The sequence below is a fragment of the Apteryx rowi genome, unplaced genomic scaffold, assembly GCF_003343035.1.
Source record: "Apteryx rowi isolate R43461 unplaced genomic scaffold, aptRow1 scaffold_79, whole genome shotgun sequence".
Lineage (NCBI taxonomy): Eukaryota > Metazoa > Chordata > Aves > Apterygiformes > Apterygidae > Apteryx > Apteryx rowi.
In genome coordinates, this window is record NW_020451082.1 from 10825 (window position 1) to 34415 (window position 23591).

The 23591-nt window shown below is 39.1% G+C and overlaps 1 protein-coding gene across 12 annotated transcripts in view; it reads left to right on the forward strand.

The window, feature by feature from the left end:
- Positions 1 to 61: 61 nt before the first annotated feature.
- RPS6KC1 (ribosomal protein S6 kinase C1) overlaps positions 62 to 23591 on the forward strand; it is an 86701-nt gene continuing 63171 nt past the window's right edge. For 5 of the 12 annotated variants that reach the window (XR_003257258.1, XR_003257256.1, XR_003257257.1 and 2 more), the window contains exons 1-5: positions 8672 to 8792; positions 15264 to 15379; positions 17543 to 17636; positions 21972 to 22031; positions 22897 to 23259. Coding sequence is in view for 7 of the 12 variants with exons in the window: in XM_026088862.1 (XP_025944647.1) it covers positions 22968 to 23259 (292 nt within the window). In the remaining 5 variants the exon portion in view is untranslated. Of the gene's footprint in view, positions 92 to 457; positions 509 to 4753; positions 4790 to 5973; positions 6091 to 7948; positions 7967 to 8671; positions 8793 to 15263; positions 15380 to 17542; positions 17637 to 21971; positions 22032 to 22540; positions 22566 to 22896; positions 23260 to 23591 lie in introns of those variants that run through there. The other 7 variants (XM_026088865.1, XM_026088858.1, XR_003257260.1 and 4 more) reach the window with 5 other exon arrangements.

The following is a 23591-nucleotide window of genomic DNA, read 5'->3' on the forward strand; positions in this document are numbered from 1 at the left end:
GGTCTTTTCTTGGCTGTTGTTGCTTTTCAGCGAGGTGCCGGTAAAGGCTATCACGCTGTCAAGGCTGAGGAAACTCCCCTGGCAGGGAAAGGTGGGTGGGAAAATAACACCAGGAGAATGCAAAGGTTTGATTAACCGAATCTTAGGTGTATCCTGTGTCCTCGTACCTTTACATAACGTTGCTATTCCCTCGGGTGCGCTTTGGGATTGATTTCCTTTTCTCTTCCCTGTTTGCTGCAGGCCATAGAAGAATGATTTAAAAATCCCCCCCTTTGCTGAGCGCTGCCCTCCTTTCCTTCTCTCCCCAGTCTCTTCGGACGGATCGCAGCGAAGCCGGTCTGCCCCCCGCTCCGTCCCACAGCGCAGGCAGCTCCGGAGCAAAAATTAGCAGGCAGAATACGTATCTCCAGCTCGCCCACGCTGGATGCACAGAGCTGTCTGAGTTGAGGAATATYTAGGAAGTCCCTTTCTTAAGGGCTGCATGTTCCTCGGCTCCTGCTCCATTCGGGTAGGAAGGGGGTCGGGGTGAATGAGAGCGCTGGGCCTAGCGGGAGAGGAGGGATAGGTGCAGCAAATAGCTGGATTTTGGGAGAGCTGGCTCGGTGCTAGTTTTGCTGAAGGCTGCTTCTATTCCCCCAGGGAAAATTCTTGCTTTCTTTGTTCCTCCATTTTCTTATTTAAGCAGAAAAGGAAAGGGGAGTAAGTCAAAACTTCACGGAGGTCGGTGCAAGGGGACTGGAAGTTCAATTCACACGTATGGTAGGGTATATTGAGAACATCGGGAAGCTTCATAGAAGGACAGACTTTATTAAACTGATCTGTGTGTGGTCTTACAGCTACTGTAGTTGCAGACATTCTGTCTGTGAGAGCAGCAAATGTTTGTATGCGCCCCTTCCCTTAACTCGAAGAATCCAGCATTCTCTCCGTGTCTGTATGTATATCATATGTGCACACGCAGACAGGCACGCACGCACATATTGTAGCTCTTAGGGTATTTGAACATCAGTTTGCATGACTTGTGAAAATATGGATCAATTCCTTTTTTTAGTCTTCTTTGTCAAATGCATGTGTACTAGTCCGCCAAACACAAGCATGGGAAATACTTTTTTTTTTTTTTTAAAGTTAAACAAAATGTGGTATTTGTTGAGAGGAGAAAATATTGCTTTTCCCATTGACTCTAAATTTAAAAAGCCTTTTTTGGGATAGAGTCAAGGAAAATAGTGCTTCCAGGTTTTTCCTCAGTAGGTCATGATGGGCTAAGTCCATAAATAGTCAATATCAATATATCAGTGTAATAGGGAGTAATGCTCTTGTATTTAGGAATGAGCCAAGACTTTTGTTTATTTTACTCTACGCTAATGGCTTTGTTCTTATTGGCTTAAGTTAGTTAAAAATGCTCTGATATTGTGGTATGCGCAGAATTGTTCAAGAACAAAATGTGTTTAGCTTGTGAGGAGTGTCACTGTTTCTCCATGTCTGATAAGCTGTCGATCAGTAGTGCTTTTCCAGGTGACATAGTCCAGAACTGGGTAGTGTGCTGACTCTGAGTGATTCACTACAGAACAGGGAGCTGATCAGTCTGGGAGCTGACCGAATTAAACTAAGCTAAACACAGATCCATTAGTTCCTCAATGTGTTTTATGTCTATAGTCCCCAAAGTGCAAAAAAAAAAAGCTTTTTTAAGTGCCAAAAGATGCTTGGAATCCACAAACGTGGATGTATAAATAGCTTTTGTATCTAGGGCTCTCTATCTGATGGACTGTTACGCAGTAGTTGAAGTGAGGATGACRCTGGGAGAGTTAGACACTGCACAAAATCATTTAAAAATAAATTTACATACATTTCTGTTACCCTCCCTTTTTCTCCCCTCGTATTCCTCCCTCCCATTCCTGCAGTGATCTGGCTCCATGGCTGATTCAACAGCATTACTGCTGTACTTGCTGAATTGATGATCAGCAACTTTGGGGGACTGCCTGGATAAAAGTAAGAGGGAACTTCCCATTGTATTTGCAAGATCTAGGGTACTCAGTACGTGCTAGTGGAGATTTCTGGTTCTTTCTAGTGACATATGAGTGAATCCCTTGTGAAACTAAGTTAAGTTAAAAGAACTTTTTGTTTCAATATTATGATAAATTAATAATTATGACTGAGAAGAGCATTTGTTTAGAGTGTCCTAAACATCTGACCCAAAGGTACGGCTACCCGTGCAATCTCTTCTGACTGCTAAGATGAGCTGTCATTATTGCAGACTTTTTTTCTAAAAGTTCTTGTTTATGAGACTACTTTATAAAAATCAATCCCTTTCGTGTTTTTGCAAGTCATGTATTTTGTAGAAACTGAATGCRTTGGAGTATTTAGTAGAGAATACATTATTTACTTGCAAAATATGGAGTAATTTAAATGCAGACAAAATTGAATGGATGTTGCCTTATATTCATTTCCAAGGGTTAAAGAACAGAAAGAGGTATCAGCAAGTGATAATACTAACGGTATTGTTGTATGAGATCTAAGAATACAGGCTACTAGTAAAAGTTCTGATGATTCAGAAGATTATGGTTATTAATGATAAAATTTTAATGAATTATGTTGGATATCTGGAGGGCAGACAAGGAATAGGATAGTCTTGAGTACTTTGTTCAGTGGTAAGGCACTAGATCATTGTAGGATCTCTGTTTTCAGAGTGTAACATAGTAGTTATGCATTGCTTAGCTCCTATTAGTGGATAGCCTACTGATATATTTTTAAATGGATGAAAGTTGCTTGCATTACAGATTTGCAGAAGAAGCTGACTGTGTCGATCCTTATGGGAGGATTTAAAAAGTGCCCTGAAAATTTGGGGGTTAGTAACATGCTTGCCAAGTCTCTCAGTTATCTCATAGTTTGGATTGAAGGGGAAGACCTCTTTTGAGGTTGACCTTCAGAAAARGGATATGAAGAACAAAGTAGGTAACACATAAATTATTACATGCTGACTTAAAGTTGGCATGGTTGATAGATATAGAAGGTGATGTAACATTAGAACAAGTGACTGTGAAACAGGGCCTCTGGGTTTTATTCCAGATTCTTACTAACTGGCTGGGTAATTACTCATCTCTCTGGGTCTCCTTCTGCCCATCTGGTAACTTACCTAGCTGCCAAAACTGTTGTAAGGCTTTAATTAAAGGTGAACTGCAATGCAAAACAATCAGTGTGTGCCCTTTGGTGTTCTTCTGTGATGTGTGGTCATGCCTATGATACCTTCTCCCTGCACCCCAGCTCTACAGATTCCTTACATCAAATACCCTAAATCTTAGAGGAGAAGGGTAGAGATACTTCAACAAATTCCACTCATGAACTGCCTGGTAGTGAATGAAAGCACAACAACAACCAAGGTTAAAAATCTGTAAAGTTGCAAGATGCTAGACTGCTTAGAGTGAAGAAAAGTTGAGGAATGTTTTGTCAATGTTGGAAGAAGAGGACTTTAATGTGCAAGGTGAAAGAAATAACTTAGAACTGAGAAGGAAAATGTTTCAGGTTTTTGATGAGCATGACAGAGAAAATAAACCTTCCCTTTTGTGTCATGTCTGCTTCAAAACATGTAAAAGACTAGTGACTCGTCTGTGTAGTAAGCTGATGTTGGGAAATCTGGGAGACTTCAGCAAGGATTCTTGGAAAACCAAAGGGAAGAAGAGAGCTAGTTTATGGGGGGAGTGTGGAGAGCGCTTAGCAGGAGGAAAGTCCGGGTTCAGTGACTTCCATCTTAGAGCAACAGCTGAGCAATGCTGGCGGTACTGCTGGGTGCTGATTTAGTCTGCAGGGCGGAAGGAGCATGGACTCCTTGGACTTGCCTATGTACATCATCTATTCATATTTGGGGGTGTGTCAGTGTGTGGATAGTCTTAGTTTGGATTGAGAATGCCCTACGTTGGTTTAACTCGTAACAGGCTAATTATTTTTTTTGAACAGCTTTGGCTGAGTTATAGTGGGAGATAGACTGACTTGCACAAGATAATTGCAGTTATGAATTAAAGATACCTTAATTTGATTTGCTTGTTTGTGTGGATGTGCTCTTGCTGTGGTTTGTAAGCCCGATACAGAACTTGGTTTTCAAAGGTTTTTGCGATCAATATTTATTTAAAGAAAAAAAAGCCTGACAAAATACAGGTTTCTTTGTGGTGTGTAGCCAAGCCTATTTTTGATGGCAGTTTTCCTCAGGATAAAGTAATTTATAATTAATTAGTTAAAGAGTGTTTAAGGAGAAACAAAAAAACACAAGAACCGAGTCAGCTGGTGTGAGCTGTGCTGTGATGGCTCTAAGTCAAGTGGAAATATTGTCTTAGTAAATGCAAAGCCTAACATTTGTAGCGAGGTTGTGCATAGCTTGTATCAAGCCAAGTAGCCATCATTAGCTCTGTTTGCTGGGACTAATGTGACCCTAATATGAATTTACAGGAAAAGACTGGAAAGATTGTTGGGGATGTATTCTATGTAGTTTTGTTTTTTGGGATGCTTTCTGTGTCTTTTTGCCTAGGATTTACATCTTTATGTCTATCACAACTGTGTCCACTGCTAAAATACCTTGCTATGCTGTATTTGGATATTGAACTTCTCTAAAACTGAAAAAAAATGTTTCTGAGTGCAAATTGAAGAGGAGCATACCCTTTTTTCCCCCAGATTTTTCTTTTCAGCAACAGATCATCATATGTTACTCTTTTAACTTCCAAAATGAAAATCCAAGCACTGATATATATATTTTTTTTGTTTTGCTTTTCAGATTGTTTCAAGAAAAAATCCGGAGGATGTCCAGGAGGTAACAGTCTAAATTTGTGCAAATATGTTTATGTACCACGTTATGGCTTTTGAAGCATCTTTGACGTAATTTAGCAATTTCTGTGTGTGTTTAGTCATTGTAACTGAACAAACAGTTTTTTGTATGCTTCCTTCTGTCTTTTGCTTTCAGTTCAAAGACAGAATAGCTAGCATAACATATTGCAATTCTGCCGTCAGTGATGAATCGTGACTTCAAACAAAGTCTTAGGGAGTAAAGTGTCTTTTGATGACAAAACTGCTTTGATAACTTTTGGAAGCTTTTTTCTCAAGGCTGGAATTGGCAAATTGATGGTTACTTAACTCCTACTGGTAAAATTACAGATCAGTCCACAATCCAAGTCTTAGGTCTCAGCTGTGGGTATTCTTTACCTCTTTAACCAATACTTCACTGAAAAGCCTACATCATTACTGTCTATTAGTGAACAAGGAAAATGGAGGAGTGTGGGAGTAGTTGAGAGAGATTAGACTGCAATTCATATATTATGTGTCTCTCTCTGAGGCTCCTTAAGTATCTTCCTGTGATATACTTTGATAAAACTTAATTGCTTGCTTTTTGCCTCTTCTGAGAAAGCTGTGAATGAGGATTGAGTGTATTTCTGTGGCTCTTTAATATCTCAGAAGAACGTCAAGAGCCATTTTTATTGAGACAAAAGATTACATCATACTTCTTTTGGTTTGCTTCAGAATTAAAAAAAAAAAAAAAAAGCATATTTTTTGGTTTCTTCTGGACCAATGACTTGACATGTTGATACTATTATACTATATACATGTAAAATCTTCCTTCAAAAGCACAACCTTGTGGCTTTTCAAACACTGAGTACTGTATGGATATGTTGAATTTCTAGCGCAGTTTCTTATCACAGTTGAGGAGAACCTGGATAGCTGATGTAGGAAGAGCCTATAAATGAATTCAGTGCACCTCTGTGCCATCCGATGTGGGTTACTGATTAGTGGCTTTGCAGAGGTGAGAATTGGCTAATATTCCTTTGTTGCATCCTTCTTTGAATCCTGAGAATCAAACAAACAGGAACATTCATGTTCTTTGGTTCTTTTTTAATCTCTGGAAAATTAAAATAGCCTATCACAGTCGGAGAGGTGATCAGGGGTCTGTTTTTAGAACTGCATTATTGTAGGTTTTAGCTTGATGTTCACCTTTTCCAGGGAGACTCCTGAATTGAACCTATCCATGAACACACTCTGCCATTTCCTTAATCTTCATTTGTGGGGGAAAAAAACACTTTATAACACCTGTTGATGAACCATTCATCAGAAAAATATATTGTAAGTGTCTTTCAGCTAGAATATTGCATGAATATATGTTAAATAGTTTTGAAAAAAATACCCCCCCCCCTTATCTTTTAGTCATTGCTATGATCATGACTGATCTGTGGATACAGGTTAACCATGCAGGATTTCACATACTCCAGTCAGCAAGGAGACATAAATGTGTCATAAACTTGATGATTGACCTTTTTTTCACCCTTCACTGTAGCAAATGAAGTATTTTGCATGTGATAGCATGTTGGATGCGATGTGGTTCTGTTACGAGAAAACACTTAAAAGTGCATAGTTAAAGAAGTATATTGTAGATGGTAGTTGCTATACGGGTGAATTGTAGTCACAAAACCATGTATATCCGGAGCTTTTCTGTAGAGCTGTACATAAGGCTGTGTGCTGTGACCTCACCTCTACTTGCCTGTTTTCAGTCACCTCTATTAACTGCCCTTTAGAATATAATCCTTTAACATGGTATCCCTCCTACTGCTGCCAACTGCAATTCAACATACCCTAAAGTGTTACTGTGAGACAGGAAGCAAGATAACCTTGTAAGGGCTTTCTTCTCAAAAGGGTGAAGGTGACTTAACATCAAGTAGTGGATGGAGAAGTTTTAGATACGGAATGGCTGATGGCTTTCCTTTTAATTTCCTTGCTTTTGGGGTGGATGGTGACCACATGGTTTGTGAAGCAACTGTACCTATTTTGCAATAAAGATTGTCTTGTAAGTAGTTTTCTCTGTACTCATCTGTGGAAGAGAAAGGGTTGTTCATTGTGGAATAGAGGAGTCAATGTGTTAATAGAGTTCTACTAGTTCTAGCTGTGACAAGCAACCTATTGCATTACAAGTCTAACGTATGCTTTATGATACACTTGCTGCGCTTCCTTGAGTTTCAAAGTACAGTGTGTTCTCCTTCCTCCAAATCTGATTTCTAATGAGTATATTAAAGTGGGAACTTCGCTAACTTTGCTGAGCCATGTGCATGCGAAGGCATGATTTCTGTGAGCTTCTGAGAAGGTTATATGATGACTTGGAGTTGTTTGCTTTGCAAGCTGTTTATGGGTATTTGTTTTCTCCTCTTGGCTGTTGGGAAATCACTTGCAGCAGCAGAAATAATACTTATTTAGTGAAACAGTACATCATGCTCCTATTTTTTGGCAGCTTTTCACATTRTCACCTGGTACTGACAGTACAGTAAGTTGATGGTTTGAAACTTTGCCATCTTAAGCAATTTTATGTTTTGCATGTATATTGCTCAAGAAATGCTAATCACCCATCTTCTGTAAATTTGTTAGGTGGAAGTGCAGCACTGAAAAATCATCAACTGTTTCTGATAGCAAAATCACTAGTTGCCTTTTTGAGAGATTCCTCTTTTTGTTGCCTTGGCTGTTGAACTCTATCAAGTACTAGTTGCAACTGAGTCCTTGGATGTGTATGCACAATAGATGGAGCTGAATCAGGACAGCTAGTTTCTGTATGGCTACATTTATAAGATGGATAGAGTTTTGCCAGATTAAAGCTCTGTTAACAGTCTGGTTATCTTATAACTGCATAGTTCTGTAAATAGGACTTGTATCCACTGGAACTTAGAAGGCCTCTGACCTTAGTAAAAACAGAAGGTGCTTTAAGGCTAAGATGTATTTTTTTTTTTTTTTTTTTTTTTTTTTTTTAAACCTGGAAACAAACCTATTAGCAGTGAAGTGCAAATTTGGTTGCTCAGTTCTCTCCCTGGCCTGATTTTTCCTGATGGGTTCTCCTTTCTCCTTGAGTTGAAGAATACGAAGAATGGGAGGGAAGAAGGACAAGACTGATACCTCGCTGGGAGATGACTACTTCTTTCTGAACAGGACAGATGAGGAAAATTTTTATTCCTCAAGTGGTGTAATGAACTAATGATCTCCTTGCGTTCCTCAAGTCGAAGATTTTTGTCTAGATTACAAAATAAACATATTCAGTTTTTGGTCAAAGTCCTCAACCATTTTAAATTGGGCTTGCATTTACACATGATTAGCATTTTTCATAAACACGTAAATTATAGGCTAAATTGTTGTTCTATGGTTTTTTTTTTAATGCTCTGTCTGTAAGCATCCTTTAATTTTGTTGATTTCTCTTCCCTCATTTTCTGTTTTGCTGTTTTTTCTCCCCCCTCCCTGTATACCTGCAGCTGTGCTGAGCACAGCATGTAATTGAGTGTTGGATGGTGAAACACTTCTGTCCTGCTTTTTCTTCCTCTCTCGTTCTGGTTCCCCATATAGCTCTGGATCACAGTGTGGCTGATCTCTGAAACAATGCTGCTTTTGCCCTCTTTCTTTCAACTTTTATGTAATGTTTTCTATACACTGTAGTCTTGTTAGTCAAAATGGGGTTTGCAGGCATATTATGAACCTATATTACTGTCTATGGCTGTTACACTTGGCAGTTCAGATTATGTATTTAAGTGTTAAAAAATATTTGCTGAAGGTAGTAGTCTGATTTGCTTAGAAAAATGTACTTGTGGTGTCTCTTACTGCAGTTTTATTTTAATATGAGCAATGAACCTCATTAATACTTTTTTTTTTTTTTTTTCTTCACCCTTCTCTGCTTCAGATAGTCGTTTGGAAGAGATACAGTGACTTTAAGAAACTGCACAAAGATCTCTGGCAAATTCATAAAAATCTATGCAGACATACGGAACTATTTCCACCTTTTGCCAAAGCAATTGTATTTGGTAAGCATAGTTTCTTCCTGAATTGTCGATATTCTTTGATAACTCAGTACCTATAAGTAAAGTACATCTTGTTTTGCAGCTGTGTGGAACTCTTTTCTCTGTGCTTTTAGTACTGACCCTTTTAGTTTGTCATGAATGTCTTACTAGTAGGTGTGCTGGTGTCATAGCTTGATGAAATTATTTATTTTTTTAACAGGACTGGTTATGTTCTTTTGCTGCTTTCATGTTAGAGTTATTAGCTCAAGATATTTATTGATGTATATATGTTCTATATCATCTGTACAGTGTTGCAGTCACAAAAGGAGCTGTACACTAAAGTTTCACCTTGCCCTTCTAGTTGAATAAAACCCCCTGTTCTTTTTAATTAAGGATTGTTAAAATAAAAATTCATGCCCTTTGGCTTAGTTGTTCTACTCTGAATCTGCTGACAATGCCCATTCAGAGTGGTGACAATCCATAGTGTGGTATCCCTGGCAATCAGATAGCTATGGAGTAGATGTTTAGTCAATGGTGGTTCAAGCTGTATCTGCTCTGTGGGCTTCCACATGCCTCAGTGCACTCTCCAGTGCCTCCTAACAAAATTAAGACCTAATAGCAAAAGATCAGTAATAATAAAAGTCTGGTTGCCCCAACCATAACATTTGACAGAAAGAAAACACCAGAGATCAATATTGTTTGTTCTACAGTAACAAGGAATTTATTAACATCATCAGGGAATTTCACCTAGAAAGTGGAGACCTGTAGTGCAGTGGAAATCGCCACACTGCTTCTCTGCTTCTTCTGTTTTTTTTTAACTTATTTTATTTTTTATTTTTTTGGGGGAGGGGAGGGGATGGAGGGGTTTCTTCCCACCTTCCTTCCTTCCCCTCCTAGTCACCTTGTGTGTTCAACTATTAGAAGCTACATAACCCTGAGCTCAAAGCGTAGCAACGCTTTTTGGATCTCATTCCTACTGACAAGGTTGGATACAGATGCAAGCTGTGATGAGTAGGGAGTCATATGCACTGGTAAGAGACATAGACCTCATGGGAAGCTGTTGTTTCTTTTCCTAGCACAGCTGTGCTGAGAAGTGTTGCTAAGTGATGCATAAGGTATTGACCCTAATGAATATCCCCAGGGTATTTTTGGTAGTCTCTCTGCGGTGTTTGGGCATGAATCTAACCCAGGTCTTGTCTAAAAGCTTTAACTGCTTCAAGGAAGGCTATGCATATGCAAGAGGACTGCAAATTTGAACTCTCTTCCTTAAGAGTTTGTCTGCAGAACTATAGTGCTCATTGACTTGTTTTTTGCGTTGTTGCATTTCTCTCTCTTCTGCTTACTAGTGCATATGACTGTTGCATTGAAGTAAATGGACATTACAAAGTCAGGCCTGTCAGTATGGAAAGTGCCAAAATTGAGGTTGTTTAGCRACCCTTTGTCCGGCGATACTGCCCTGGGGTATGGTACTGTGGTGGTATTTCCGGGCAGCTCTCCTTTGCCTTTGGTGACTCCTCCAGAGAAGCTGACTAAATGAACCTCCCTGGCAGGCAAGACCTCAGCCTGGAAAGCACAAGCTTTTCCCCTTGTTGGAGTTTCATAACCAGATACTGCCTTGTTTTTACTACTTAGTGGTGTTATTTTTATTCTTGATGGCTACAGCACTTAGGCACCGGCACCAGATGTTTTAAAGCATATACTAACACAAGCAACATTGAAGTTAGTTTGTAACCCAACTCCAAACTGCCTCAGTAAGCTTTGGGAGAGTTTCTGACTTAACCCATTCTTATGTGAAACAGCTAAGTGAAAGGCAAAGAAGCTGAGCTGTGAGGTAGATTTCATGGCTCTTGTGGAGAGCTGTCTTTCACGTCAGGCTAAATGGTATCCAACTTTTATGTCATTTTATTTGTACTTATTTATAAAGTTGAAAGTGGAGCAAGTTTCAGTGCTGTATCAGAACTTGTGCACTAATGGTTAAATAGGGAATGTGTTATTAGTGTGATCTTGAGATGGTTTTAAATCTGATTTACAGATTAGTGTGTTCACTGAACAAGTTATTTACAAAGCTAATATTTGCAGACCATAATTTAAATTCAGGTGGGAGATACAGTAGGTATTCATAGGGGAGGGAGGAATAAAATGGAAAAACAGGGTGGAAGAGAGTGCCTGACTTCTAATTTCTTAAAAATAATTTTAAATTGACAGAAATGCAAGTCTCCTGCTAGCTGTTTTTACACAAACTCTGTAAGCAAGGAAAGAATTGTGAGTGAAATCCATTCTGAAAGACATGCTTCTTCTGTTGTATGGGGTGAACAAAAGTGACTGCAAAGTACACTGTAACAGAAGGAAATCTACAGAATTATTCAATGTAGCTATTTACAAAAAGCTCTTTGAAATGAAAAATAAAAAACAAAACAAAGCCCACTACATTTGAATGAAGAGAAGAACCACAGAAGAATACAGGAGAGAGGAGGTAATGTAGAAACAAGCTTAAAATGATTAGTACGTAGATGAAAGGAACAGAGACGTCTGACTCTTCTTGAATTTAAAAATTATCTTTCTATTTAAAGCATAAAATTTTACTATTTAGCCTTCCATCTCATTTGTACACTTCACAGCTGCTGTATGTTTTATTTCCATTTAAAACATTTATTTTCAGAAGATGCATCCTAATAATTTTTGTACTAGAAGACAAAATAAAATATTTTATAATCTATTAAGATTACGACATTCTGACATTTATTTTCAGTCTCAGTTAATGTTGAACTTCAAGATCAGTCTCTAGTGAAATCTTTTGCTTTCAAGCTGCTTTAATAGAGCATTTCTGCAGCGTCTCTGCTGTAGTGATGTCTGGCTTGTAGCAGTTTTTAACTTAGTTACTTACTAGCATCGCCAGTAGTTGCTGGCAGTTCGCTGATTTTATTTTTTAATGTGTATGCTTTAACTATACATATCATTTTGTGTTGAGTATACTTTACAAGTGAGCATTGTTGGTGGTGACAGTCAGACTTATTATCTGTTTGTACTGGAAGTGTTAAACCTGAGCAGACTCTCAAGTGCAGCATTCGGAGTTTTTGGAGGTGGCGTGGAGAACTGAGAAGTGTTTGAAAATGAATGAGTCATGCTACGCTTCCATATTTGGTGCAACCAGACATTTGTTGCATCTGCAGAACTGGACTATTTGTACTGCATGTTTTGCAGCACAGCTTTTGAAAACGATAATGTGCAAGTTCATGTATTTTCATTCTGTTACAATAGGGCTGCTCACATCAAAGGGTGAAACTTGTTGATGAGGTGGGGGAGGGAAGCAATTATTTTGCTTTTCCTGAGCTTCGCCTGGCCCTTTTCCACCCATCTTACAGGGAAAAAAAATAATGACCTGGAGCATGGGAATCTAAAATGGTGATAACAGATCCAGCTGTTAAAACTTCTCTGAATTGTTATGCAGCTGTAATCTATTTCTGGGGAGTGATTACTCTCATTCTCTAATATGCATCAAAATCACTTTTTGGTATTTTCAAAGTACTTTTTTATTGGACTATTTAAGTGTTCCATATGTTGGCTATATGCTGTATTTTACCAGAATCTCTTTTCAGCATTTCTTATGATTCTAACAACTGTACCAATGTACTCTATTATATAAAATACTCCTCCCCTTTTTGGGTTTATTTAAAAAAAAAAMCCCTACAAATATTGATATTTAAGTTATAATTTTTGCTTGCAGTGAGTTAGAAAGATTGTTCAGATTATAAAACGCAGATAAGGATACTGTTTGGACTTGAAATTACCAAATAAAGTAACATATTCTTTAAGAATTAGCTGTCCTGTATTGTTGGAAGTGTTCTGAAAAATGAACACAAACCTTGCTAGGTGTTTAGTTTTTTTAAATCTGCTCCAGCAACAGAGCTGTGGATTCTCTTTGAAGGGATTTGCGTTTGGTTTCAACATATGTAAGAAATTATCAATGGATCATTGCTGGAGGAATAGCTTAATCTTGCTAGTGCATTTCTTATGTGCTAAAATCGTGCTTGGCACTTCCCAAAATCCCCGAAAAACATGATTCTAGTAATGACATTTTCATTTGGCCAAGAGATGTAAAGAAAAGCAGAAATAACATTGGTTTAGATCTAGAAAGACTTTATGGTAGAAATGTTTGAAGCATCAGCTGGGTGTCTAAATACCTTTGATTTGCCCCTCTCTTCTCAATCAGATTTTCGAAGTGCTGAGTAGTCCAAGCTTGCCTGAAAAAATATATATRGAGGAGGGGGGAAAAAAAAGGGGGGCGCATGGGAGAAGGTACGGGTAGCTGGATCTAAAACTGCCTGTGAGATATCAGGTAGCCTGTGAACAAACTGGTGTCATACTCTATTTCACTTTCTTGCCCCCGAGTCCTGTAACTGGTTATCCTAATAGTGTACGATGAGGCTGATGAGCTGGAAAATGTGACAGTGACTAATATTTTAATGGTTCTGTTCAAATTTATTTATTTATTTTTTTTAAGCTCAGCTTCCTGAGAAAATTAGGCTTATGTGCTGTCAGACTTTCATACCTGTTGGCTAATTTCAGCAAAATTTAAGAGGAACGGTGCCTGCGAATGTGATTATGTTCCTGCAGAGTATGTGAAACGGTGGCTGGGTAAGGGGAGAGCCCTGGCCGAGGTGCCGCGGCGAGACAGGCAGGACCGGCTCTGCCCGGGCTGTTTGCTGCTGCCTGGCCCGTCGGCACGTGTGCGCTGGTCAGCTTGCAAGCACTGCTGCCCCGTGCACGTGGCAGGCACTGCCTTGGGCCCAGTGGGAGTCCTGGGAAGGTGTGGAAGAGGACGAGTTGTAGGTTTCTGATCTTGTTAGGAGCTTGCCTTTTTGCAACTGATGTATATCAGTGTTTGTGTTATTTTGTAGATTTGTCTAACTGGTCTATGTTGCTGCACTTTACTGAGTGAAATTGTTTTTTTTGTGTTGTCCTGTTTTGCTTGGAATGAAGTAAAAGTCATAACACACTCAGTGTTGCTCTGAAGATGTAGGTAGTTTGAACAGTTTAACATGGCCTGATTCCAGTGCTGCCTTTGCCTTCTTCCTGCTTGCTTGTTGTGGCTTTTTTTTTTTTTTTGTACTGCTGCTAATGTTTGTGCAGCTGAATGAGCATGGTGGACACATCACAGAACTGATCCAGCCGAAAACTAATCCAGCAACCTCTCTTTTTTCCTTCATGGAAGAAATAACCCCTCAAAGCTTTAGTTTTTGATCTTTCTTGTGGGTATGTACGTGTCTTTCTAGCTTATTTTCTTTTTGTTGTAGCAGGTAGGAAGGACATATTTACTTAAAGAATTTCTGGAAAGAATACTGCTTTGATGCTTTCTTCTGGGATTATTTTTTTGTTTGCTCTGAGCGTAAATGAATTTTGCTTCTGTATTCAATGTATCTTTTGTCGTCTTCAAAGTTAATGCCACAGAGCTGTCACAAGTGGTTCTTATTTTTTCCATCATGCTGCTATAGCAATACTGTTTCTTGAACTTGTCTTCTCAGTTCTTTTTTTCTCTGTGTAGCTGTTTCAACTCTCTCTTCTATTCTCTTCCAATTATTATTGTTAACCTCCGCCCTTTTCTTTTGGTAAACTTGTAACTATTTCAACAACAAAGTGATGTTGATATGAAAAGCTAAAAGAAGTTGTGTGCAATTGTGAAGAACATGATTTTTAAGGTAATAGTCCAAGGGCTCTTCCTCCCGAGGAGCGAATCTCTGAGGTGAACTATGGGATTGTTCTTTAAATATCTTTTTCTAATGGGAATGTCTTGGGTGGTGGGTAGGGAAAAGAAAAGGATCATATGTTTTTGGTAACCGAACTGCCTCCCAGCTCTAATTACTTCTTGAATCCAGGAGGAGATGAGACCCCGTTTGCGTGGAGCTATTTTGGAGGACAGCTTCAGTGTCTGGTAGCAGGACTTCAGTAAGGACCTGTTTCTGTTCATCAGCTCCCCTACAGTTTGTCTCCATAGATGGGACCTTGGAGCTGATTATCTATTTGGGAGTTTTTTGCAGCACCTCCTTTACTGTCTGCTCATATTGTTCATTGTTCTTGAGAACACGTGAAGAATGCTCAGCTCCTAACAGGATTTGGGCCGTAATCAAGGCTGACACTGACTGGCATATTGTCAAATTGTGCACATATCATTTACTGTTAGATAACACTGGACATCCATTAGTGTCTCTTGGCTAATCAAGAGTGTTGCCTCACATATTCTTACAATGAGAGTGCTAAGGATTCTTGTTGTAACTGCCAGCTTTCATCATCTGAGTGGACTGCAGAAGATGGGACTCCAGGGACAATTGAGAATAGGAAGTACGAAGATTTGCTGTGTTCTCCTGAAGTGTTGGAGTGACTTTCATAGATTCAGGGCATTGTCTCTGGAAGATGGCTTTTGTCTTGGTTTCTGTTGTTGCTGTTGCAGAATAAATGTGTAGCTATTTCTAAAATTGTCAATTCACATGTCTGTTCCAGGGCGATTTGATGAAACTGTGATTGAAGAACGAAGGCAATGTGCTGAAGATCTGTTGCAGTTTTCTGCTAACATCCCTGCTCTCTATAATAGCAAACAACTTGAAGAGTTTTTTAAGGTTTGTTAGTATTTGCAGAAGTATGTGCTTCTTACTGGTGTGATTAAAGTGTAGTGCTGATTCTGCTTTACTTTATAAACTGTGGAGTGCTTGTGGGCTGATTGGGTGCCACGCCTCCACGAGCTGAAAAGTTTTATAGGAAGTTCAGGTGCAGGGATTTAGAATTTTTGCTTATCGAATGATGAGGAAAACCAGTGGTGTTAAATCCAAGTATTCTGCTGGGAAGTAAAAAAAACAAACAAAAAAAAACAAAAAAACCCTGTAACTATTTCTGTATTTTATGCAGGTGTTTATAGCTTTGAACCAAAGGTAGGAATATTAGCTAGACTGTTTTCTTCTGGCCTATTATTATGGATTGAGATCCATAACAGCAAACTTCGCATATAACTAGTCAAACATGTGCTGCTTGAATGCTGACATGAGAACCATTCTCCAGAACATAGCTTAGATCAGGAATTTTACTGTACTGCATTTGAGGCAGTTTGTTTTCTATAGCTCTTCAAATCTCTTTATTTTCAGTACTCAATTTATTTAGTCCAACACTTCTGTAAACATGTAAGCATGTTTTAATTTGTAAACACCATAGTAACTTCCTGAAAACAAGTGAATTTTCATCTATCTGAGATTTGGGACATAAGTGTATTCAGGTGCTAAGTATATTCAAATCATATATATATGGAAAAGCAAAGTTAAAGTGAAGTATAAAAATCCTCACTCATTTTCGCGTTGCATTTATTGCAAAGTCCTTTATAATACTCAGGAAAACTTTCATTCAGCTTTGGTAGCAACAATAAATAGGGGACTCAGTTAAAATATTTTACATTGTAGTTTAATTGCATTTGCGCTTTTTAAATTCTTTGGAAATATTTCTGTTCTTTTGGGGAAAGACCTCTAAACAAACATCCTTCTTTGTTTAACAAAAATATATAAATTTTAGCCTTCTCACGGACTTTTTTGTACTTATAAGGTAATGAATAAACTCGAAAGGCATTGATTTTTATAGGAGTTAAGTATATCTGCAAGAGGAATTATGCAAGTGTCAAAACTTAAGCCCCCTTTGTTACCTTGTGTTGTTTCACATTTTTCTGTGGGAAAGGCTTTGGTTTTGATCACTCACCACTGTGTTTTCACCAGCTCAGCTAGTTTCCTTCAGCTCTGCTCACTGGTCGTTTTGTTCTTTTTCAGATTTTTTTGTACAAATAACCAGGGGAAGGCAGACTTGGACAGTTAAGTCTTAGAACCAGCTGGAGGGCGTGCTATGTGTATCTGTGTATTTATTGACCCAAGAAAGACGGGCTGACTAATGTGAAAACATGCTGGGCTAGTTCAGGACAGATTAGAAATGCCTGTTTGTAACACTACCTTGGATGTGGTGTGGTTTCTAATTGATTTGTATGGAAAGTTGGCACCTCGAATGTCAAGCAGAAATTTTTGAAAACCGTTTAGGTGATTTCTCATGCAATTGTTCCTGTTACTTCACTCTCCTCTGCTTCCCTCCCGACTTGGGAGAGAATCATGTTATCCTTTCATGCTGGCCCTGTACTTTACGATCTTCCCCATGTGTCCAGTCTTGGCTGTGACTGAGCTCAGGATGCTGGGCTGGGTGGGCTGTTTGTCTGATCTGCAAAGACTTTTCATGAGGGACCTGCTGACCCAGGGCACTCTCCCCACAAAGCTGTAGCAGGCAGAGCTGCTGCAACATGTATGTCTCAGGGCTCTTGTTTGAAAGCTGAAAACAAGCTGTTTAGACACCTTCGTAAGTGATGCAACAAAAAAAAATTGTGGTACCAAAGGTGGCCTTCAGCAAAGCTCTTGTTTTGCTTTGGCTCTTTAGAGGGGCACACTGTGAATTGTATGACTTAAAACGTGTGTCGTTAAGTTAGAAGGATTCAGTCAGGTTTTGTTTCACCCCCAGAAATCTGTGAGAAACCATACCAGCAGGTTGCCTACTTGTCAGATAGGTTAGAGTAGCACTAGGATTAAACCCCAAGCTAATTTTGCAAGTTTATACAGTTTAATTAAATGCATTAACTCTAAAGTAACAGAGCACTTATTAGTTAGGAAAATTTAATTTTGAATATCACTGCTATACAATGAGATTTTGGTATTGCACAGCAGCTAAATATCAATATAAATTTATTTCCTTTCCCTGTTCCTTTTCAGGGTGGGGAGGTGCATGATGGTTCTGAACTGATTGGTCCTGTTGAGCCACTGTCTGATTCTCTGACTGACAACCTGTCTGACTGCAGCTCTGAAGGTTTGCTTTCTTTTTCATGTAACCTTATAGCTTGATTTGTTTTAAAGCAGCACATAAATGGCTAGTGCCATATTTGTGGGAACATTAGCATCCGGTTTCTCTTTGCTTTGTGTATGACAGAAATGCTAGAACTAGGATTAGAAAGGAGAAGTCGGGCTCAGCAGAGTTCTGTCTGCCCCACTGGAAGCTTACTTCTAACAATAAACTTTCTGGGAGTTTGTCTGGTCCACTTTAGAAATCCTAGTGCTCCATCACTCCAAATGAACTCCTCTTGGTGCCACTGGGAATTGAACCCTCCAGTTTAAATTATATATATATAAAAAATCCTGCCTGCTTCCAAAGGGTTGGGCAAACAGTCTGGTAGTGTTCACTACTAATCGTGCCCTAAATCTCTAACCGTAAATATTTGCAAATAATTTTAAAACTGTATTAAAGGTTGATCAGTACAAAGATGACTGTCTGAATGTGCCTAGAGCATGAAAAATAGGTCTAAGATTTGAACTGCCCCATTGATTTTGGAGGGTTCTAATTCAGCTGTAGATGCTCTAAATATCACCATGGCTTCACTGCTTGGTAAAATCCAGAAGAGAGGTAGTGTATCATATTTTTAAAAAAATGAGGATGTCTCCTGGATTGGGCATATGGTAGTGGGGAAGGCTAAAGCCTACTGCAGGGCTTGGAGATATGTAATTTGTTTAATCCTTTTACTATAAGTGCTAGTGTTTTTATTTTCCTGAAAAGAATTCCATGTTCTTGAAAGTCTGAAACACCGTGTTAGAGCCAGTGTGGACTATGTTCAACTGAAAAACTGGAAATCCCTCCCTTAGCTTGCTAACGTTTTCTGGTTGTGCTAGAACAACAGTGGATGCTTCCTTCTTCCTGGGACGGCACTTATCTAGCACACTGTAGAGATGTATGTGCTGGCTTGGATACCAGATGTAGTGTAATTTTAGTGGCACTTCTCTCGCACTAAGTAGCGGAGCTGAAAGATCAGGTGCATCAACCTAAATAAAGACTGTGCTAGGGCTTCCCATCTGCCTTTGGTAGCTGAGCTAGCCTCAGCATGTCTGCATGGTGATTGCTAGATGATGATACGCAATCTTTCTGAGAAATTTTTTTTCCAATCCTTAAAAATTTTCCTTTGGAGCTGTTTTATGCTGATATATAAATACGTGGTATTACACAAATGGTTATAAAGCTTATTTGGGAGGTATTTAACTTCAGGCATATCTCGTATTGCGTTTTGCTTTATTGCGCTTCGCAGATATTACTTTTTTTTACAAATTGAAGGTTTGTGGCAACCCTGTGTCGAGCAAATCTATTGGTGCCATTTTTCCAACAGCATGTGCTCACTTCATGTCTCTGTGTCACATTTTGTACACTGATTTTTTTTTGACATAATGTTACTGCACACTTAATAGACTACAGTATAGTGTAAACATAACTTTCATATGCACTGGGAAACAAAAAAAATTGTGTGATTTGCTTTATTGCAATATTCGCTTTATGGTGGTGGTCTGGAACTGAACCCGCAATATCTCCGAGGTAATGCCTGTATTAAATTTTCTGTGGTCTGTTTCTGGCATAGAACTTGGTTTGGTAAAATTCTGCTCAAATAATAAGAATTGCTTATTTTTACTAACAATGGTCCTTCCCCCCCCATCCCCCCCTTCTCTCCTTGAAGGTTGCAAGTTGGGTGATTTGCCATTGGAATCTCTTAATGTCTGGCTCTTTGCCCTCAGTTATATAATATTTTCTATGTGTGCAACCAGTTTTGCATTTTTGTTTTGCAGTAGCTTCTATGATGTTCATGAATTAATATACCCACAATCTTTTGTCCTTCTGTGAAGGAACTAATACAGAGGGTTGATTGCAGAGAGTAGCTATTATAAATAGAGCCTAAAGGAGCACTATTTATGTGAAATTTAAAGATTTCAGATTTTGATAAAGCACCCATTTTACACTTTGCCTTTATATAAAAATTGCTTCTAAAAATGCTTAACATAAATGTTTCTATTCTTCAGTCATGAGGGCCTTGTTTTTATGAGGAGAAAACAATTTGCTTTATGTGAGATAACCTTTTGTCTCTTGGACATTCTATAAAGTGRAAAGGTTCTTTGATACGCTTTCTCTGAACTGGCTAGAGTGATTTTGGGGGATATTTGCAACAACTATGCACACAGGAATTCCAGATGCTGAATGTGACTTCTGTGGAGTTATCCTTTCTCAAACCTGTGTAGTTTCCACATGTTCAAAACCAAATCTGGGGGGAACTAGGGAGAGGAAGAAACAGCCATGTTCAGTCCTCTAGATGGCAGTGGCAGTACTCAGTTCTAAGTTCTCTCCCTTCCTTCCCCGAGGGAATCCTACCTGCATTGAATTTTTCCAAGTCTGATTATTATAGTTAATTGTCATCTAGTTCCCTGTGTTAGTTTTTGTGGTCATTCAAGGGCCTCCACATGGGCACCGTTCCCCCAAACTCTCTTGCTGAGAAGTATCAAGACCATTGCTTACCTGATGCATGTTAATGGTAGGTGGTGACCCTATGGCCTTGTGTAAGGCAATTGCAACTACTGCTAGATCAGTGAACTGGCTGCAGTCTGCTTTTTTTTTTTCTTTTTCTAAATGCATTATGTTATAGGAAGAAATATTGCCATCTCCTCCTAGAAATAAACATACACAGTTCAGACTCTTCCTAGCCTTCAGGCTGGTTGGAAGCCCTATGACTATGGTTTGTGTGGTGCTAGACCTGGGCTGTAAGCCCTGTCCCTCAGCAAAGTTTATTAGCTCAGGCTCTGTGCCACACTAGCTGTGTTCACGCAGCTTTTGATCAAGTTGGCTGCAGGAATAAAGCAAACATGAGTTTGGACTATAGGGAAGGGAACTTGAGTCTGTCTGAAATCTATTGTAGATGTATATGTGTATGGGTGGCCAGCACACCCTCCCCACAAAACCCCAGCTTTTCCATTTAATTTCTCTATCTACATGCTCAATCAGTTCTAATTCCACCTGTATATTCCCTAACTAGCAATTTTTCTTCCCTGAACAAAATTATCTGACTTCTCTAAATGTTAGTTCATAAATTCTGAGTCTTCAACATCCAAATTCAATGTTCATGCCCCTAAATTGGGCAGGTGTACAACCCATCGTTAATACACTAATTAATGAGGCTACTGTTTTCCTCCTAACTTTCTGTTACGAGGTTGCCTTCCTTCTTACAGGGCTCAGGGCTACACAGGCAGTTATCTTTTCAGTGCTTCTTCTCAGCATGGACATTCTGCCTTACGTTCATTCCTCCCCCCAAAAGATTAGGGGCATTGTCTTCTGTGCATCTTCTCCCCTGCTTTCAAGTAGGCTTGTGTCACAAAGTATCGCTGTCCCTTTCTTTTCATAGAAAGTCAGCAGCTGGTCGTCTGTGCTCCTTCTCGTCTATTTTTCCTCTCGCTCACCTTAAAGGAGCTGTTAGCTTTAGAGAAGTGATGTTTCTATGGTACTTGGTGAGAAGATGCATGCCCTCTTTCTCCTCTTCCATAAATTGTAAAACCCGTCTACTTCTAGAGTTGCAAAATCAAAAAGGAAGTTTGAGTTAGGTGCCTTAAGTCAACTCCTCGCTACTGCCACATACAACTTGAAGATAAGTCAGAACGCTTTACCTGATAATGTGGATAACCTCTTGACTCTATTGGTAATACAGAAGAAAACAGACACCAGGTTTTAGCTCAGAATTTCCTTTCTCTGTATGCAAACAGATAACGTCTTGACCTTGTTGCCTACTTGTTTATTGCTTCAGTGGGTACAYGTGCCAAGGTGATAAAACAAACTGCTACTTGATATCCAGGTGGCACTGCCAAATTCATGGCTCATTCCATATGTCTCATGCAGGATACTACTCTGGAATGACGTTTTTGAGACTTAAAGCTGGCATTTTTTTCTTGATGTGTAGGTGTTGGTCCCAGCTTTCCAGGCTCTCCAGTTTTAAGTCGCCTTAGTTGTAAATCATCAGAACAGTGAGACAGGTTTTAAAATGTTACTGCTTTTGAATTTAGGTGAGTTGATAGGGTGCTGAGGTTTGAATTAGCCCTCCTAAGCAAGTATCTGTGTTTTGTTTTTAACCTCTAAAGCAAGAAGAAATGGCAAGTCTAATACCAGTGTCACAATTGTAATGGCTTGATACCAAAATTAAGATCCCTGATAGCCAGGCTGAGAGCAGTTTAATGTTATATATTTTTACGTGTAATAGGGTCATGTCCTTTTATTTTGGTGATACATGAACAGCTATTCCGTTGTTATGTAAAAGGATGTCAGAAACATTTTTGTCATTCTTGTTCTTTTCAGTTCGGAGGGATTTAAGTGGGCTTGATGATGTGACACTTACCAGCCAGTCCGAATGTGGAGGTGAGATTGAAGCATTACTTCTGTTACATTTGTAGCATTTAGATTATTATAAAGTCATAATTATGTGTGAACACTTTTCGTGAATGCTAATCGTTACTGAATGAAATGGTGTAGATGGGAAATGTCTTTGCTGCTGCTTATGCACAAATATCCCTGCTAAGTTGCTGTGGCTTAAGCACTTACTGAAGGCCAGCTTGCAGTAAATGTATATGCTCTCAGTTTGTGGAAGATGCAAAATAAAACATGTTAGCTCATGTCTTTCACTGAAATTTGAGCTAATTCATTCTACCATGTGTTAGCAATGAAGTAAGACTATACACAGTAGCTGTGAGTTAAGTGAACCTGTAGTAACTGTTGTGTGAATTCTACCTCCTAATTTACTATTTTTGTGATGCTATGTCTTACTGACTAGTAAACTGACTGTAAAACAGTATGTTAGGTTTTTTTCTGACAGTAATTTGACTCCTGCTTATTTTCTTTTCTAAGAGTACMCACACAGGGAGGATTGGCTTCATAATTTCCTGGAACCCATTAGTGAGTGGACTTTGAAGATTTAATTTGATCATTAGTTGGTTGTTGTTTCACTTCCAATGTTAGAATGAAGGCCAGGTCTGGGGATTTTGTGGCTAGCTTTGAAAACAATGCGCCTTCAGGTTCTCAGAAACCATGGGTTTCTAAGACAGACTTGCATACAGGGAAATTCAGTGCAAAGTCTCAGGAAGCTGCAAAAAGAAAGTTTAAAATCTTTGGACTTAAAGTTTGAATTGGAGCTGGAACATCAGGTGTTGTATTAAAGAATTTTGGAGGCTGCTATGGTGTGTAAGAAATCTAGAGTAATAGATGTCCTTTTGACTTACACTTTCAGGACTCTCCAGTGACAGTGACCTGATCTCTCTGACAGTTGATGTAGACTCTCTTGCTGAATTAGATGATGGAATGGCATCCAACCAAAATTCCCCCACCAGAGCTGTTGGTGTTGGCCTTTCCTCTGAATCCCCAGCACAAAGCATGGTGGCATCTGAGCAGGAGTGGAGCAAAACTGAAGGCGAGAGAGAGAGCCATGGTTTGTTTACTGGAAGCTTAAAACCCAAGCCTGGCAAACAAGATTACTTGGAGAAAGCAGGGGAATTGATAAAAGTGGCCTTGAAGAAGGAAGAGGAAGAAGACTATGAAACTGCCCTCAGCTTTTATAGAAAGGGGGTTGATCTGCTTCTGGAAGGTGTTCAAGGTATGGATCTTCTCACTGTGTTTGCCTTGCCTTTGGTTATGAGTATTTAGTTATGGTATTTCCTTAGTTAACATCTGCTTACTGTGTTGCACAGAAGTGATATGACATGCAGAATGATGTGTGCTTGGCTTTCATGTACTTGATTGCTGCTGTGCATATGTGAGAGAGAGATAAATCTTTCTCTAAGACTGAATGATAGTTTAGGATCTCATCCTCTAAGTGCCAGATATCTCCTCTCTTAAAATTGCAGCACAACCTCAGACTTACAGGTAAGTAGCAGAGCACTCTCCCCTTCCCTTTTTATTACCTAGGCATTAATTAATATGTGGCAC